Below are 19,797 nucleotides of genomic sequence, written 5' to 3'. Positions count from 1 at the left end.
ACAGGACACTCGCCATCGTGAGTGTTGCCTAATAAAACACACAAGCTGTAATAGAAAATCTAACAGTTTATGGGGGTATTTCACACAATGTTCTTAGTTCTCTGCATTGTACACAGTGTGCAGTATCTCTCTGGTAGTCCGGTGACTTCCAGCCAATTGTGAGGCAGTCACCAGCACATCATTTGTTGACGTCTGACCCTGACATAATGAAGTAGTGCACTCATATTCACAATTTCTGTAATTTAGTCAATGATAGCAACACATTAGTCTGGATTGACTGGAGCTCAATGTCTGGAAGCAAGCTGCCAGTGTTGGAGTGAGTGAATTGTTAACCAGTGGTTGCTCTGTTTTCTGTGACCAGGTATATTCACAGGAGAAGGATTACTGGGCATTCGTAAAAGATGTTTGCTGGGTCAGCCCTCGCTTTGCTCACCATATTGAGCAGGTAAGTCAGAGTGCAAGAGATACTCACTACCTCACAGCATTTACCTGAGTTACAGCTGTGTTGGTTTGGCTAATTCATGATAACAATGGGATTGTCATCAGCAAAATTAGAACTTCTCATTTGTGGGCATTCGTAGAATACACAAGTCCAGTATATGTTCTGTGCTTTCTGTAAATGTTAAGTTTGTTTAAAGATGCAGTATGCACATATTTTCTGTATGATTGCCACTGATTCTTTGAATAACACTGAGGAAATAAAGAATTCTGATTTTTGAATTTTTTTTTCTGCTAATGAGAGTTTTGCTGTATCTGGTTTCCTTTTTAACATTACATTCACCATCTTAATTCAACAGCTTTCTACAAATCTTTTGGAACACATATATACATTTCTCCATGTTGATTGGTCTATTATTGTTATATTGCTTTGGTGTCTCAAAGCTCCTGACATTTGGGGTTAATTTTAAGCACATGTATTGTAGAACTAAAACTGAGGTTACTGTTCAAATAGTATTTCTTGCTAAGTAGTGAGAGGCTGAATTCTATCATAATAATCATGTATTGGATGGTATACAGCATTGGCAGAGTAGAACCCAGCACATGAGAGGCAAAGCAGAGTTGATAAAAAGATAAAGAGAGGAGAATCCAGGAATTCAGTTCAGGGGAGCAGAGAAGGCATTGAGAGGCAAAAAGAAAATTATTTTAAGTGCAACACTGCACAGAGATAGAGAAGTGGAATTCCTAGTTATCTGTCTGATCATAGGGAGCTTGGATCATCAATACATAAAATATAATGTACACCACTACATTTTACAGTGAATGCTGTGAAGCGCTTTGCGATGTCCTCCTGACATGGAATTGAAAGGATTGTAGTTATGGTCACAGTAACATTATCCTGTATTTGATCAGAATGTGCTTGTATTTTAAGAGGGCATTTGAATTTAAACTCACATTGTGAATAATTTTTCCTGTAACTGTTAGGGAAAAACAATTTGTGTTTTTCTTTCCTCAGTTTATGGACCTTGATGAACAATCTCGGAGTTGGTCTGCAAAAAGTAATTCTCACAAAGCAGAATGCTGGCTTTATCACAGCCTACAACTACACTGCCTGTCTCAACTCAAACCACTGCTCAGTAACTATCAGCACACCAGGAATTCTACAAAGGTAACAAAACTAATGTCCAAGTTGTGCCTGCCAGGGTATGGTTGCTGCCCATCATGGAAGGGTAAACTCTGGGGCAACCCAAGGTGCAGGGCAGCACCAAGGTTGAAAAAGCATGGGAGAGAGGGTGATAAACTAGGAAGTGGTTAGCTAAAGCTGATTGTGGGTTTAAAAAGCTGCAGACTGTAGGAGACTGAAGAGAAATTCAATGCTGAATATAAACTGAGCTGCATCGAGCAGAGTTAAATAGCATCTTATTTCCATTTTGAGGTTCTGCTCTGTTTTACTGAAAATGTCCAGGAAGTTCTTTTGCATACTTCTGTTCGGACCTGCCATTTAAGCTGTAGCTGTGCAAAAGGAGAAGCTGGTGCCTGCAGCAGTCAGTTTCCACTGCAGCATTTGCATTACGGCTATAATATTCTGTGAAGCGCTTTGAGACGACTAGAAGACGTGAAAAGTGCTACATCAAATGCAAGGATTATTATTATTATACAGCTTGAGGCACAATACAGTCAAATCTCTAGCAAAGACAATGTGAAGTAGTAACGCAGAGCTACAGGCAGTTGCAAGGGTTCAAGATTAAATGCTCCAGGGCCCAGAGCTGAATATTACTATTGTAGAAGTGCTGATTTTCTCTGTTGAGCGTGAATGGTGCTTATTAAATGCAAGTTGTTATTAACAATTAGTGTTTATTCTGAGCTCCTGGCTATGGAAGCTGACGCTGTTTTCTGTCCTCAGAATCTGCTTTTCTGTTGAGTGACGCCCATGTGACTGCTATGTTCAATGTTTGGAGGCTGTGGAACCAGAATAATCCCAAAATCCTTGCTCAGATTGATGCGTCAGTGGTAAGACACTTCCTGAGAAAACCATTAACCTAATATAGAGCTTCATTTAAAATTAATTCATTTAATTTTGTGGAATGTTAAACCTTGCTGAATTGTAAGATCTGGAGTCCAGTGTTACAAAGCTAAATTTTGCTACAATAGGGAAGAACAAATCCGAGTCAGTCAGTGTAGAAAAACAAACTGGAATGATTCATTCAGACCTTCTGTGGTTTGTTCTGGGAGAGTTGAAGTGTGCATCTTGTCTCAGTGTTCTTGTAATTGTGTGCTGTCTTTAATTCTTCAGTTTGCTCGGAGATGCAGCTGTTCCTTGACAATGATGAAAAGTCGGAGTTTAACTGGGTTACCTGCGTTTAAGTGTGTACTCCTGTGGAGGGAGTCCAGAGGAGACATACTGCTTTCATATACCAGCCTTGCATACATTCTTAAGTGGGATTATTCCAGGTAACAGCTCAGAATACTTAATGTTCAGAGTGCTTTGAAAGCCTCTTGCCTCCAACTCATAGATTTTATAGCTTTGTGAGAAGCTTGAACATAGATTTAGAACGTCTTCAGAAAATGAAATAAATTCATGCCTTTTATCAAAACATAAACACCAATAGGTGTGTAACAAACAGATTATACCAACATGGAATTTACATAGAACAGGAAGGGAAAACTGCATAGATGCCAGGAATCTTCATTTGATTTAAAAATGATGAACAGTTATAAAGATTAGACTCTGGCTTAATGATAATAATATAATATAATAATAATGATCTTGCTACTAATTCCAAATGAACAGTTTTTACAGTTTAATATTTTCAAGTGTGACATAATAATTGCATCCTTCAGGAATTCAAAGGTACTTTTAAAAATGGTGAGCTTTAAAAACATAATTTTAAATTAGTGTGTCGACTCAAAGTGTTGATACTTATGTCCTTTGAACTGTACAAAAATCTTTCTCTTTTATTTATGCCTTCTTGAAACAGACAATGCATCGGCAAGTTTCTTCAATGCAAGCCACCCTCAACAAGAACCCAAAAGAGAATGTCTCCAATATTGCTGGATTCCCAAGACGTGCCAGTGTCTAATCAGGTTTCCGTAATCCCACAATTCAATATCATTCCTGCTATTGAGCCATTTTCTCCTGTCAGTGAAACAACAGTCAGTACTCCTATTAGCCACAGTGAGGACACGTGGAATGAAGTACAAGATGAAGGATCAAATGAAATGGATGATGGACCCGAGTACTTGGCTATTGGGAACCTAGGGCGGAGGGATTGCAGTTCAAGCCAGTGCAGTGGTACCTCCTCTGGTTCTGGGTGTGCAAAGCCACCAGGTAAACCTACAAAACAAGTTCCTACCATTAGCTGCAGTACCACTCTGCTGGCTCTCCCAAGACGTTCCAGTTTCTCTGAGGCTGAGACCCTGGAACGACACGGCAGTTTCAAGAAGAGCCATGTTCGTTCCCATTCTGACACAGGTTTAGCAGCTGCAAGGACATCGCGGACAGGTGAGCCTTGGTTCTGGGATTTCTAAATCAATATCTCTTCATTGCGTGCCTTAATGTGTACCTGTTTGTATTTAATATCATGGGGTTTCTTTTGATGAATGAAAGATTAAAGTAGGAAAAATTGACCTGAACTTGGCTATTCAGTAGATAGAAAATCAGCCAGAGCCTCCACTCCCGATCGTTCCGATGGCAGAGTAAATCTCAGATGGTGACAGGTTTGGGCTGCAATTTCCAGTGTGTCACTGGCTGAACTATGTACATCACCAAACACTTCCGAGGATATTCTGATGCTCTGCTCCACACTGCCTCTTGGCTCCAAGGTTGCTTGTGATGCTGGAAGATGCAAGAAAGTGAAAGACAAGTCAATTTTAAGACAAAAATGTTTCTTCACAGGGGAGGCGATGAATAAGAATAATTATCTTGTTATGACAGAATTGTATAGACCCAGCTACCAATGATATCAACACTTGGCATTGCTCTAGTGAGGTAGGTAATATAGGTTGATCATCTGGAGTTGGGAAAGAAATAAACTTGAAAACGTTACCTTTCCACATTCCACAAGTTTCTTCCTGAGGAAGTGTTGATTGTTACGGCTGTGAGATATGTCAGTGAGTAGATCTTGTAGGTCTTTGTCACTCTTCCTCTATCCCTTCCCCTTCCTTAGCTATGGAGCCACTTCTGTCTCGAGATGTTTTGAGAGAGGGAGGGTCAAGAATCTAATCTGCATTAATGGTTCTGACTTTAACCTCTCGTTTCCTGTATTTGGCTTTCTGAAGGAGACATCCGAGAAATCACTCTTATAGTGGAGGATCCAGTGGAAGGTTTGGAAATAATTGTCGCAAATTTCATTTCAGTATAACGAAGCAGCATGCAGCCTTTACTACAGTTCATCACACCATTTCTTTCAGTTTTGTTGTATACAGAGCACAGAATTGGAGCTGTTGATTATTCGACATTTCTAAGATTGCCATTGAGCACCACCACAAAGCATCTGTTATTCTACCCTGTGCTTTCACAATGCAACAAACCCATTTAACCCATTTAACTTATAAAGAACACGTGCAATATTCAGCAACGATCATTCAAGAAAGAACAAAATAATTCAGCTTTTCTGTTAAAATATAAACCCATCACACCTTAGGATAAGGGGGATACACTAATTTGAAGGAATCATTTGGAAGATTTTAAGGATTATTCTAAATGTTTTCTTTGGTGTTTAAAAGCAGCCCATTTAGAGTTTGGGCTTCGGCTGGTGCCTGTCGATATGACCAGTTGTACCACTTCTGTGCCCTACTTGTATTGTGAATTATTCTTTTTATCTTTTCTCATTTTCACTTGATATTGCATGGTGCGGTTAATTTAAGCGTTAAGTCTGACTTGTGAGAAAAAAAAGTTACATTCCCCATTCCATGGACCAGCCTCTGGTATGAGATCTGGTCAGTTCCACAAATGTTGAATTGGAGCAAGTCATTTGGAGGAAAGAGGGAGCCTGCGTCTCTTCCCTTATTGTGTTATGGATCTGGGAATAATGCTTTTGTAGTGTTGGATGAGGGAAATAGAAAGACGTAGAACGAGAGGGCTGTGTCACTCTGTTGCTGCCCCTGCGAAACCCGATGGATTCACTGCATTGTAACTTTATTGTCATCAAATTTATCACATAATGAGTCTATTCATTGACAAAACTTCCATCGAGTTTTAATCCATGGATCGGTTATATTTAACATTTCTTTATCAAAGCAAATTCAACTTGAGCTTGAGCAACATCTGAGTGGCCCAGTCACTGGTCTCACTGACACTTGGTAATGGTCGTCAAGTAAAACCCATGCACATCTGACTCGTTTCACTCTGCCTGCTTTTGGTTCAGCACGCTAACAAATCATTTTATAGGCACCCAGAGGGTTAAAACATTTTGTTCGGTTTTGCCTATTCTCTTGAATGCCAGAGCAGTTTGCTGTCCTTTTTAAAAGTTTTAGGCCTTACAAAGTGACATCCAAAGGTGTTCTTTGAATGCAAACAACGTTGGACTAGAGGGACAGATTCTTAATTATTGAAAGAATGAAAATCACTACAGTTAAACCTACACATTTTAATATAGAAACATAGAAACAGGAGTACGCCATTCAGCCCTCGAGCCTGTTCCGCCATTTTATAAGAGCATGAAGATGACAGTAATTTTTTGTTTTTAGAATCCCAGGCAGATGTCCCAAACATGAAGGAATATGGCCCGTTCTCAGCTCAGAGTAGTGAGGTCAGCACTCCGAGCTCACCGTACATGGAAGGTGGTGAGTGATATTTAAAATATTTGATTTTCTTAAGCTTAAGTATTGGTTATTGGTGCAAATGTTTGAGTAGATGATTGGATGAAATGTTCTCTTAAGTATCCCTTGTGAATGGGTTTGGGTACTAAACTGTCAAACTTAGACACAGGCACCACAAGATAACTGATAGAGTGTGTGTAGTGGTGGGATGGACAGGAGTGTACATTGGTGAGACAGGGAGTGCTCTTCTGTTCTCTTCTCCCCACAGCAATACCCGCTGCCTCCGCTCTACTGGGTCCGGCCTCCTCCACGTCCCCCGAATCCTCCGCTCCACCATCGGCGGCTGTGCCTTCGGCCACTTCGCCCCGAAATTTTGGAACTCCCACCCTCAACCCCTTTGTCTCGCCTCCTCCTTCCCCATCTTCAGGTCGCGCCTGAAGACTTTCCTTTTCGATCGCACCTACGGTCACCTTCTCCCCCCCCCTGGCTCGGCCTTGGGCTCCACCATTGTTAAGCGCTCTGAGACGCCGCCCGGTGTGGAAGGCGCTATATAAGTGCAAGTTGCTGTTGTTGTTGGGGTTGAAGCACATTGGTGGAATAATTAGAGGGAGCTTTATTCTGCAACCAACCTGTGCTGTACATATCCTGGAAATGCTAGTTACTGACACTGGTTCTTAAAGTTGGAAACCGTTCCATTTCCTACCACTAATATTCCTTACCTTTATCACGGAATTCACGTTTAAAAATAGGAGAAAGTGCAATTAATCTAATAAGAATTGGTCTGTTTGCCTAACTTTTCCTTTACAAATTCCTAAAATCACTATCACATGCTCTGTTAAAACAGATAAGTATCCTTTTGTGGGCTAAGATCTGTAAAGATTAGGTGTTGTCACATGATAAACTTCACAACAGGATTTTGTTGTTGGAAGGTAGCTGGCAACTGGACCCATGCACTTGGAATTGACAAGTTCCAGTCCTGGCTATTTATCTCATTCCAAAGTATTGAGCTTCTCCATGAGACATTCTGGCCCGTTTGGAAGTTTGTGACATCACTGAATAGTCTGATAGTCTATGTATAGATGTTCAACATCCACTTTGGTAAATTCGAGGCCAATGTTCAGATGTTCCGGCCAATATGGATATGGGCTCTTATGACTCATAACTTAAAACGGTTTCCTCTGCCACAGAAGGTGTGAAGTATATAAGCAGCTCTGATGGACTGTTCCGTCGTCCCTCCCAAGGCCAGTCACTGATCAGCTACCTGTCTGAGCAGGATTTTGGAAGTTGTGCTGATTTGGAAAAGGTAATCTTCAAAATGTTTGCTTCGCTATAGTGTGTGTGTGGCAGTGTGGTGGATAGTGGTGGACATTCTCTTCTCTTCTATTCTCTTCTCTCCCCACAGCAGTAACCGCTGCCTCCGCTCTACTAGGTCCAACCTCCTCCACGTCCCTCCACTTCATGAACTCTGCTTGAGGGCTCATGTTTTTCTATGGTTGCAAATGGTTTTTCTGGGGCTGTAACTTTTTACCTGGAGGAATGAGGCAATTTACCTGGAAGTGGAAGGGAAGTGATTTACATAGGCTTAATCATGATTTATTGATGCTTTTTTTTTTAAATGGACAACATTTGATCGCTCAACCTGCTCTTTGTATGTTTTTTAAAAGAGAGATAGATCCCTTTACCTGTGACTGCCTTTTTCTTTCTTTCAGCAGAAGTATCACAACTAATACGTGGACAGACACTTCCAGCCTTTCCCTTAACAATAATATTAATAAAAATAATGCTTGCATTTGATATAGCGCCTAATCACGTAGTGAGACGTCTCAAAGCGCTTCACAGAATATATTGTAAAGTGAATTGACTGTGCATTTGTGTGCAAAACTTAAACCACTTGCTTGCACAGAGAGCTCTTAAGAGAGGTTTAAAGTTTCAGAGCTGTCATTTCTGGTGTAATTTGTGTGACATATCCACCTCCAGCTTTATGCTTTCATCCAGTGAATGCTTTTGGACGTCATCTCCAACATTTGAACAGGACAGCAGACTGCGATGGAATTCAAAGAAATAGGGATTTTGTTTTCACCTTCAGAAGTTCAATTGTATTTCATTTACTAAATTATAGCAACAGATAATGTTTTGTGAAATCGGATTCCATTAACATTTAGTCTTAGTGTGCTCTTCTTAGGAGAACGCTCATTTCAGTATCTCAGAGTCGCTGATTGCTGCCATTGAGCTGATGAAGTGTAATCTAATGAAGAAGCAAATGGAGGACGACGACGAGGACAGTGACAAGGAAATACAGGAGCTCAAACAGAAAATTCGCATTCGACGTCAGCAGATCCGGAACAAGAAATTCCCGCCGGGAATCCAGGATGCCGAGTCTGACAGTACATATGACGTGTTAATGGAGAGAAACTCTATATGAGTGTTAAATTGTTGCAGGTTTTTGTTGATGCTACAATGTAGTTGTAGCTGAAAATTGAAATCCTGGCCCTGGCAGACATAAACTTTCCCCTTTTGTAATATTTTCTTTTGGTCTTCAGTCTGGACTCTGGCTCAGAGCTGCACAACAGAGTGCTTCTCTTAAAGAAATCTCTCAGAACCAACTCTGCCTCACTTAATCCCATGGCATTTACAGGGACCCTAGAGAAGTCTAGAGCCAGGACTATTTCATCCTTTCTTTGTAAAAGAAAGCGAAGGCCTGTAATGATGACACAGAAGTATTCTAGCTGCCTCCCCTCCCCTACATGCTCCCCACCCACCCCAATGCACACACACAAAAGACCACCATGGGGAAAGGGGGAAAAGTTGTGGTCACTCACCTCTTGTATAGATGAATCTGGTGGTAGAAGGTAGAGTGATATCAGCCCCCTCAAAATAGCACAAGAAATGTCTCAAGACCAGAGGTACTCAAATAAAAGCAATACTTTCATTGGCATAAATCTCCAAAGTAACCTGACCCAAGTAGTGCAAGGTGCAAAGCACAACAGGGAAAGAGGGGTCAATCAGTGACGTGGGAATATTGGGATTAGGTCGAAACATTAACGTCAATCAGGGCATGTCACAAACTAGTTGTTCACAGTGCCACACAGTGGGCATTTTGTATGGTACACTTACTGAGTTTAGTGCTTCAGTTGACCAGTTGACTACAGTAATGTGCATGTAATGTTTACTACATTTTTTCTGTTTCCCCTCCACAGCCTTTACCACCACTGAGAGCGGGTCTCCCATCAGCTCACACGGCTCTGCACCTCTGACTGATTCAGGATCCACAGATGGAGTGGATGAATTTGAGCTAAAAGGTTTCGTATCAAATTATCTAACTTTCTCTGAATTTACCATAAAACCTGAAGTTCAGAATGAGGGAAAAAAAAGTTCTGGTAAGCTTTCTAGCAGACTGCAAAGAATTTCAACTCACTAAGTTCTTGAGAAGGGAATTTAACACAGGGAAATAAATATGCAGTTGATAAAACTGAAGGTTTGTCCAAGCTGCTTGGGGAAGCTAACAACGTTCTTGGTATTGACCCATCATTACAACATACATTGTTCCACAGGTGATTTTTCCGAGCAGCACTGGAACCTTCAGCCTCTCAGTATACTTGATAAATTGTTTCTATATTTATCCTGAAAGCAATTAAACAGATCTTCATGGATCTCTTCTATATTTAATGGCAATTATCCCTGCTACTCTGGAAGTGGTATTATGGTAATCTTGCTAATTTTGTACTCATCCTTTATTTGGACGCTCACAGTTCAAAAATGTCCATGCCTTTAAGCACTGAAGGATAGGATCACCTCCTTATGTCTTCTGTCCAGTGAGGAACTTAAAAATGTTCAGACTGAAAACGATTGTGGTCAATCAGTCCAGTGTCCATTTTCTAAGTACTGTTACTCTCCATTCCCCAAACCGTTAATGGGAATTGTGCTTGGTTGCTCTGAGCCTTGCATCCACACCAAGTACCTTTTGTTTTTATGGATGTATAAGTCGTACATTACATTACTGAGATCACAAATCTTTCGACAATTGACTACTCAACACTTGAACCTATAGTTCGTTCCACTCCTAGGACTATTCTGTATTCAGCCAATGCAGAAACATTTTTTGGGCCTAGGTTGTTAAAATTATTACCTTTTTACAACACATTTTGCCTCCACCAATCACCCCTGCTGTCAATTGATTGTCACTGCACTTTTGTAGCCAGACTGAAATCTGAGAGCTCAAACCTATGCTTGCCAGTTGTCTAACCAACTTATGAATATTCTTCTTGGAGGGGAAAGGTAAGCAGAGATCTTTTGAGGTTGATCTGTACCATGTCTGGCAACCAGCCCATAATCTGATACTTGGGGGAAGGGAAACAATTGAGATTTGACATTCACAAAGATAAGTTGCCTTTTTTTATTTTTACCAGTTCAACTGGACAACATTCCTTTAAAGCACAAATCTTGGAAGTTTATGTATTTTTTGTGCTAATCTCCTTGAATCCTGTTCATTCAACACTGAAGTGTTGAGCATTAAGGTGCTGATCCATTTCTTGTGATAGAGTGTGATAGCTCTTTTGGTCTATTGGTGAGCATGTTGCTGATAACCAGCCTGTTGTAGTACCTCGCTTTATAACCATCGTTGCTGGGAAAATCCTTTAGAATGATTTGAATCTTGTTGTCACTATGTCACACAGATGGTATTGATGAGTCAAATCTCATTCATATGTCTGCGAATGGGCTCTCAACATCAATGGCATCCTTGTTTTCAGGTATTTCATTAGCAATTAGTCATTGTGTCTTCCTTCCCCTCCTCCCTCACAGGACCCCAGGGAGTGCTCATCATATACCTTTGAAACATGTTGATAGAGTTTCAAGGTTAATTTTGGGCCGGACAAATAGTGTTAGGAGGTTTCCATGTGGGTTCAAGTCTTGGAGATCTGTGTTCTCTGCCCATGTCACTGAGTTGTGTTTTCAAATGTTCTTCTGTGCAAAGTGATAGTCAGGTGCTGGGTGCCTCCCTGAAGTAGAAGGAAGAATATCTTGAAGGCACTGTTCTGCCTCCTAGAGAAAGCTAAGAGAATAATTGACAGGGATGGAAGTAGATTGTTTCCAGCTAGTGTTCCGATCAGGTAATATGTCATCCAAAGGATGGACCTCCAATAATGGAGTACTCCTCCACTTGACTGCCAGCCTAGATTCTGAGCACATCTTGGTGTGAACCCATGACCTCTCAAAACTATTTGAGATTTCTGCTAACAACCACCTGACAAACTGAGGATTTCAAGACTTATTCCAACTCTCTCACTACCACCCCAGCTGAGATCAACACCATTCAACAGTGTTGAGCACTGTTGAGCATTCACTGACTGCACCGTTGAACCATTTACCCCAAATGCATTGTTTTGCTTTGTGCCACTAAATATCTGTAGCACTCCCCGAGTCCTGTGATTGAGCGTGCTGAGTTTTGTTGTAGTTAGACTGCACAAAGGACCTTTCCTTAGAAATAATGTTAACAGTCTGTCTGGTGAGATCGATTGCAACCTTACATTTGTATAATATGCTAAACAGTTATAAAGAAATACACAGGAAAGATTTTCCTTAATGATGTTCATACTTTTCTAATCCGGTTAATTTAAATTCTCTATTTGATTAGCACTTGGGGAATGCTGATAGGCAAATGATCTTGTCCTTCACCAAATTTCTTTGAAGGCAGAGTCATCCCTAACTATAAAATGTTTGCAACAGCCTGTCAGGGATGATAAACTCTGTTCCACTAGATCAAGGTTTGCTGTACTGAGAAGTACAGACATTTGGTGCAAAACTTCTCTAAGGTTTAGAATGGAACCTTTAGACTCTCCCAACGAACTGCAAGCTGAGCAACTTTGTGGCTTGTGTGAGTCTAATAATGAGTCAGAAACTACAATGATTCAATCTAGCCATTCTTACCATCTTGTGATTTACTTCTGGATTACTTTCTAAATTTAGATTGCAGAATCTGTTTCCTGAAACTGTTAAACTGTTAGCCGTGCCCTGAGGAAAGGTCCTTTCCATGTGTCTTTGAGAAACATTCTTTCCTCGTTGGCTTCAGTCTCCATCTCCCTGTGAAGTCGCTTATTGCTAAACCCTTAGTGCTACTTGTTTTGAGTGTGGTTCTCAGGTTGGATAACACATTTCATTTTACTGCTTCAATCTTTAACAGATTGTTGGCGTCACTGCCTAGAAAAATGGTTATGTCCTGATATGGCATCAACAAAGATATAGCAATTCTAGAGCCCCTGAACTCTTCTCTCCCCCTGAAAAAGCACAGCAGGCACTGTTCCTCACAAAGTAGTTTAGTTATTTTATAATGAAGCTCACTATGTTTGGGCCTGTGTTGATGGGTTTAGAGTATAACTCAAACTCCTGAATTTCCCTATTGTTAACTTTTTTTTGTGTTGAATAACAATCTGGCAGAAGATATTGAAACATGACCTAGATCCTTGTTAGTTTAGTTTTTTAATGGAGGGGATTACGAATTGACAAAAGTTCAGTTGCTTCCGCTTCATTTGCAGATTGAAGCTTCAGATACAACTTTGGACAGTCATTCCTGGTCCCTATTACTGGAACTAGTTAAGATTTTTTTCTCCGCAACTGAGAAAGTAAATAGGGATGAAAATCTAGGATTTATGTTCAGATAAACTGATGATCAGACTGTGAGGAATTGTCTTTCTGAATGATCCTCACTGTGTCTATCCTGAGTGGTGTAATTTTATTTTGTTTTTCAGATGCAGATATAAAGAGGAGTGTGGCTTCAAGCAACAAGTCTAGGATGAATTCCGCACCCATGTAAGTGTAACGTAAAGTTTCATTATTTTAAAGAGCTCCATCCTGTACCATTGACATTGTGTTGGATAAAACTCGAAAGTTTATTGCTTATGTATACAACTTCCTGCCCAAGCGTCTTCAGAATGATGGGGCAAAGGAGTGTTTGTGCACCATAATTGCAAAGTAATACTGAGGCCTGCACTCTAACCAGTATAAGATCCAAAAAAGAGTTATATCAATCCTAACTTCTTTCAGTTACAATGGTCTTTGTTTGTATGATGTGCTGGAAATATTTCCTCCTTTGCTCCTTTACTCGCTAAAATCAGGCTTGGGATCCTGGCTTTGTCCCCCTTGTTCTTAACCAGGGATGCTGAAGCAAATTGGAGTGACTCCATTGAAGTCAGCAGGAGATGAATTTGCATTCTTGTCTATCTGGCTTGTGATATCTAAACCTACTGGGGCATCAGGGAGCTCTTATTTGTAGTTTTGAGCATTGCACTACTGGAAAAGGACCATTTCTGAGTGGCTGACTGATTCTGCAAGTTTCTAGCTTCTAGGTTGAAACAAAACACTAATATTACAAGTTTAGTTATGCTTTATGCTCTCTGAATAGCTTTGTTAATGTAATTAATATTGATTCTAAACTACATGACAATAAAAAGACAATTTTAATGAGAATAAAATATGGAATTTGCTTTGAAGAAAGCCCCAATGTTCATTATAATAATAATATTGTTTCGCCAAACAAATATACAGTCAATTCACTTCACAGTATATTCTGTGAAGCGCTTTGAGACGTCTAGAAGATGTGAAAAGTGCTATATCAAACGCAAGGATTATTATTAATATTTATTATCATTAATATTCATTTTTGAAATGAAAAGAAGACATTTGAATCAAGCAAGCTACTGAATGGTAATTGTGGGTCTCTGTGTTGCAGCTCATTCTCATTTCTTCATTCAAACTCGGCTGAAGCTGTTGCCATGGGCCTTCTGAGGCAGTTTGAGGGGATGCAGCTTCCGGCTGCTTCTGAGCTGGACTGGCTGGTTCCAGAACACGATGCTCCTCAGAAGGTATGAAATTAAAGGGCTAATCTCCCCGGAAACCTGATGTGTATGGGCAAGTTCTGTCCAAATGCTGCAATTGCGTTTCCTGCATCTAATTTATGTCATACATTTTGCCATAGATGCAGAATCAATTGAGATGTTTAAAAGGGAGATAGATGGAGACTTGGGAAGTAAAGGTATTGCAAGTATGCAGAAATGATCTTAAAAACATGAACTAATAAAATGGTAGAGCAGGATCAAATGTCCATTTCATATCTAGGATCCTCTAAATCTGGCCAATTACTGTAGTAACAATTTGCATTGTAACTAACTTCCAATTGTTCAATCTGAGGATCTACTTGCATCTGTTTTCTTAATATTTGACATTCAGATTCGGTTTGTATCAGTTTCTGCTGATGTTGTATGTGAACTGACCCATTTCTCCTCAGTCAATTCCTCCTGCTCTGTATAATGTAACTTCCTTTCCTTACCCAGCTTTTGCCAATTCCGGACTCCTTTCCAGTGTCCCCTGATGACGGGGAACATGCTGACATTTACAAATTACGGATCCGGGTCCGAGGAAATCTGGAATGGGCGCCACCTCGACCACAAATCATCTTCAACATTCACCCATCGCCCAAGTACTGATTACTACTACACAAATATTAACATTTTGTGTGTGTTATTACCAACACAATGGTTTGCTGAAAGTTGTATTAAGAATAAAACCAAGTGGTAAAATGAACTTTCTGTGTTTGTAGGAGGAAGGTGGTCGTAGCCAAACAGAATTACCGCTGTGCAGGATGTGGCATCCGAGTGGAGCCAGGTCAGTTACTTAACAGTTAGGATTCTTAACAATAATAAATAATGATCTTTGCATTTGATATAGTGTCTTTCATGTTAGGACAACATCTTAAAGTGTTCACAGGATTTTCACTGTGAAATGTAGTAACTATTTTGTAGGTGAATTTAGGTGCCAACATTCAATGATTGTGGGACATTGCCTTGCACAGTTGCTGCCATGGGACAGCGAATTGCCTTGGGGCTGTGAGTCTCAGTGTGTTGGGACATCCTCCCAACGTGAAAGGCACTTTACAAAGGTAATTTTGTTGTTGTTGATCACAAAATAAACAGTCAATCCACTCGACAATGTATTCTGTCAAGCACTATGACACGTCTCAAAGACTTGCTAAGGCACTGTATCAAATGCAAGGATTATTATTATTGACATACTCTTTACCTGTATAATGTTTAGCTGCTACTCAGGAGGAGGTGTACTTTTTCTAAGGATCACGTTCATGTAAAAAGTTATGAAATGTATGTAACTTTCAAGGTAATTTCCCCCCTTTTACACTATTGTGTTGCTAAGGTCTCTTTCTATCAATGGCAAATTTTGTGCGGCATTTTGTGTTTGTAATAAGCAAGCTGTTCGATTGCTACTCCTGGACTTAATGACTGTCTCTGCTTTCTACACCAGACTATATCAAGAGGTTGCGCTACTGCGAGTACCTGGGCAAGTATTTCTGTCAGTGTTGCCACGAGAATGCCCAGGCAATTGTTCCAAGCCGAATCATGCGGAAATGGGATTTCAGCAAGTATTACGTCAGTAACTTTTCCAAGGATTTGTTGAGTAAGATCTGGAATGATCCGCTTTTTAATGTTCAGGACATCAACAGTGCTTTATATCGCAAAGTGAAATCCCTGGATCAAGTCAGAGTAAGCAATTGTTTACCGTTCTACATATCATTATGTTGGTAATGTTGGTATCTGCTGTTGCTATAACACCAGGAACTGGTAGCTCTCCTCTCAAATTGGAAATAAGCCAAAATGCTTTTGTAGATCACCTGCCACTGGGCTTCGGACATTGCTCCTGCTCATGCAACATTCCACCTCCCCCATTCTGGCATGAAATATAATGAGGAAACAATGAATCCTATCTATCAGTTATAACTTCTGGCATCTAAATATTCAACTACTGACACCTATCTAGTGTTCATCTATCATCTCTGGTATCTACTGTACGTTGTAAATGTAGTGGTCAGAATGGGATTCTACCCAGGTGATAGTCTAATAGAGTTATTGGTGTAAGGTAAGCATTCCAGTGGCAAAGTATGGATGTTTTCTGTTGGCTGCAGGGCTGTGGAGATTCTGATCTGTAACTTCATCTGATTTTAAACTAACTGTTGTCCTCTAACTGACTGTTCTGAGTGAACTAAATTCCTGTCATCCTGTCCTCTATAAAAAGATGCTGAGAATTCAGTTGGTTCACATGAAGAATCTGTTCAAGACGTGTCGGTTGGCAAAGACGTGAGTGAAAATCTTATGCGTAAACTAACTGACTCCTCAATCACTGTTTATAATAATAATCCTTACATCTGATACAGTGCCTTACATTTAATACAACATTGAAAGATCTCAAAGCACTTTATGGTATTTAGCGTAAAGGGTAGTGATTGTGTATTTGAAGGCGAACACACCAAATGAGCCATGCTGACACCTCGTAGGGCTGGTAAAATAGAAACTCTCAGTGAAACAAAATGTGGCTCATCTCCAGCAGTGATAATGTGCTGATTTCTTTCCAACCCCAAACTGGACAAAGTCTGATGTATTTAAATTATTCCCCACGCAGCCCCACTCCCCAGTTTCTTCTGTAGTCTCCACACATTATTGTTCACAATGTGATTGTATAATGTGTAAACATCTTATAGTTGCTCCCACATTTCCAGCCTGCAGCTTTCCTGTGAACCTGAACTATTTTTCGATCTTTACTATCTCTTAACCCTGTGAGATGTTGATTTTCAGTGTTGATTTTTCTGTACAGAACTGGAAGTAACCTTATGCGAAAACTGTGAACTTCTTCTTGAAGGCTTTATTTTTGGTTTAATGTACTTCAGCAATACAATTAAACTGTATTTCCTTTCCAGTCTCCTTGATACCTTTGACACAGAACCTGGCCACCTTACTGAGGACCTCCACCTGTATTCGTTGAATGACCTGACAGCGGTAAAGAAAGGGGAGCTGACTGGTAGGCTCAGGGAGCTGGTGAAGACTGGATTGGCACATGTGGCGAAGTGTGTGGTACGTACCATCTAAATGACATAGAATGATACAGCCTGGAAATGGGCTGTTCAGCTCAACTCGTCCATGTGGGTAAATGGTACATGAGCCACCTTGTCGAATTCCACTCTCTTTTCGCTTCTCATACAACAACAACAACAACAAGATTCCATTTATAGAGCGCCATTCACGTCGGGAGGACGTCCCAAGGTGCTGGACAGTTGGGTCAGGACCCGAGCAGGGGGGAAATGGTCAGGGTGAGGGGAGGGAAGGGAGGGAGCGAGGAGGGGGTAGAGAGTCGAGAGGAGAGCTGAAGGCTGAGAGGGGAGCTGCATACCCTTTAATATTCTTTTTCAAGCAAGTGGAGGGCATAGGTGTCAAACGAAAATGCTTCAAGTAAGACTAGAAATTAGACCAATTTCTGATCTCAATAGCTTCTGAATAGCTGATCTGTCAAACAGACTCCAAGCAAAAGTAATCAATTTTCTCAATTAACTCCTTCAAATTAACTGTTTCATTTTCTCCCATCAACACCAGATGCATTTATTCTGTAACTGTGAAAGTATTTGCCCTTCAATCTGTTTTTGACACAATATTTTTCTTTTTATTCACACTATTTATGGCAGCTACAGGGCATAACTCCTGTTATAACATGGTGGGCTGAGGCCACCAGCGCAGATCCCTATGTTAAAAGGAAGCATGAAAAATTTACCTATTTCTGGGTTGTCAAGTTCCCACATTTTTATAGAAATTTATGTTGGGGCTGAAGCTGTATCCAATAAAAATAACTGAGGTTTGTTTTTACTTAGCTTTGTCAAGCAAAAGGCTTCATCTGTGAGTTCTGCAGTGACGACACTGACATCATCTTCCCTTTTGAGCTGAACAAATGCAAGCGTTGTGAAGGTAAGTGCTTTAAATTGCATCACAAGAAGAAACTGTTGTTACGGGAACCTCAAAATACTAAACATCCATTAAAACATTGCTGGGTTTCAGTATATCTCTTGTGTGGAATTTACAGTGTGACTGTTTTAGAACTTTCTGATCATGTGCTATAGCACTCCTGGGTCTGGTGAATACACTTGATTTAGTTGCCTGGTCTAAGGAGCCTCCTAAGCTGTATTAAGGATTGTTAAGAAGCATAATTGTACATGTGTAACTGGAATAATGTCTCTGTTTTTGTTTCATTACAGAATGTAAAGCGTGTTATCACAAATCCTGTTTCACGTCCGATCAGTGTCCTCGGTGTGAGAGGTTGCAAGCTCGGAGAGAACTGCTTGCCAGACAAAACACTGAACTATACTTTTCCGATCCAGAAGACGCACCCAGAAAGCAGCGATTGTGACTCGTGAGAGGAGGTTATAGACCATTTGAATGTTTGAAGTTCAATTTATTTTGATGCACTATCTCTATATGGGAGTTTGTATTAGTCTTTCTGTCCTCTGTGTGCTATAATGAAGATGCAATCTGTATTGCCAGATGCAGACACCTTGGCAAGTGCTCCTTCTTGTGCTGATGAATGTTAATAATTTACTTGTCCATCCTGGCTGCTTAATGAGTTTATTTAGAAGAGTGATATTGCCTACTTTGCTTCATTTCATTGAGGCTGGACTGAGGAGCAAACCGTAATAGCAATCACTTGCTGGCCTGTTGCAATAGGTTTCTGTCCTGCCCTGATTACGTCACATGCTTTCAATTAGCTAAATCTTCAATGTGTCTCCACTCTTTTCACTCCCTCCATCCACTTTCCTCCATCTTGTCTTTCTCCTCATCTGTGTCCTATTTATCCTGGATGAAGGAGGATATGTTCAACATTGAAGTCATGGCGGGTAAATAAAGAGCAATTTTAAGTTATAAAGGCAGTAAAGTAATTCTCTGCCTCTAGTATTGTGTACTCTTGTTGCTTTTAGCTGATATTGTGACTGATGCCCAATATTGCTTGGTTCAGGTGCAGCACTATAGTTTATGCTACACTGGCCTCACCTGGTGTTTTGAGGGCAGGAACCACAGGGATAATGATGTCATTATATCAATTAATTTATTTTAAAAAATCCTTTAAAAACCATGTTTGAATATGCAGGTTCTGCTCCATGGTGCTGATTAGTATATTGCCACCCTGTTAAGAGTTAGTGTAACGTACCTCAGGCAGTCAATGAGGCCTGCAGAAGGAGTTTGTTGTAAACTTAGCCTTTGTTGGTCTGAGAATGGGGCGGGTGCTGCCATTTAAGAATCAAATACTATATATGATTGAAAAGAAACCATTGCTGTGTCCTGGTCATTACTGCCTCTAAGCGCTGAACCATCAAAGCGCCACATTGTAAGAGATCCGGGGTGCTTGTGTCTTGTACAGTTATTTTATCAAGGCCATTTGATTGTACTTCCCCCAGTGGTTTAATTGGAAAGCCACTGTATAGTTGAAACCGAGTCACACAGGCGGTCACGTCCCAGGGTCAGTCTCCAGTCTATGCTGGAAGCTATATTCGGCCTTGCTTCCTTAAGGTTAGGGAGGGAAAAGTCAGTCAGGGATCCTGCTCCTGATCCCTTTCCTTGTGACCTCTATAAAAAGTGGATATACTGAGGTGACGGAAGGATTAAACTCGATTGATGCGCCCAACTTCATATAGTTTGTTAGCATTTGATTCCGGGCTTGCATGCAAAGACTGGTCACTTAGGTGAAGCAGCCTTAAAACTGTAAAAGCTTTCAGGATAGTTGAAG

The 19,797-nt window shown here is 40.5% G+C and overlaps 1 protein-coding gene across 1 annotated transcript; it reads left to right on the top strand.

The window, feature by feature from the left end:
* The first annotated feature begins 3,474 nt into the window (after positions 1–3,474).
* On the top strand, positions 3,475–19,797 carry LOC121851996 (run domain Beclin-1-interacting and cysteine-rich domain-containing protein-like). The gene is made up of 16 exons (XM_042346070.1): positions 3,475–3,940; positions 4,717–4,761; positions 6,127–6,222; positions 7,386–7,501; positions 8,381–8,582; positions 9,396–9,497; positions 10,872–10,946; positions 12,942–13,002; positions 13,922–14,054; positions 14,523–14,668; positions 14,789–14,853; positions 15,505–15,743; positions 16,273–16,334; positions 16,952–17,105; positions 17,894–17,987; positions 18,275–19,797. The coding sequence occupies exons 1-16, from the start codon at positions 3,475–3,477 to the stop codon at positions 18,424–18,426; spliced, it is 2,208 nt and encodes a 735-aa protein (XP_042202004.1). The 3' UTR covers positions 18,427–19,797.

This window comes from Callorhinchus milii, unplaced genomic scaffold, assembly GCF_018977255.1.
Source record: "Callorhinchus milii isolate IMCB2004 unplaced genomic scaffold, IMCB_Cmil_1.0 Scaffold299, whole genome shotgun sequence".
In the NCBI taxonomy this organism is placed as follows: Eukaryota; Metazoa; Chordata; class Chondrichthyes; order Chimaeriformes; family Callorhinchidae; genus Callorhinchus; species Callorhinchus milii.
The sequence above is the reverse complement of the archived record's forward strand: the minus strand, read 5'-3'. Positions and strand labels throughout refer to the sequence as shown.

Excerpts from the sequence above, each read along its gene's own strand:
- LOC121851996 (XM_042346070.1), top strand. The coding sequence starts at position 3,475 with ATGTCTCCAATATTGCTGGATTCCCAAGACGTGCCAGTGTCTAATCAG. Across the intron at positions 4,762-6,126 it reads AGTGGAGGATCCAGTGGAAG|AATCCCAGGCAGATGTCCCA; the intron begins GTTTGGAAATAA and ends TTTTGTTTTTAG. Across the intron at positions 14,669-14,788 it reads AACATTCACCCATCGCCCAA|GAGGAAGGTGGTCGTAGCCA; the intron begins GTACTGATTACT and ends CTGTGTTTGTAG.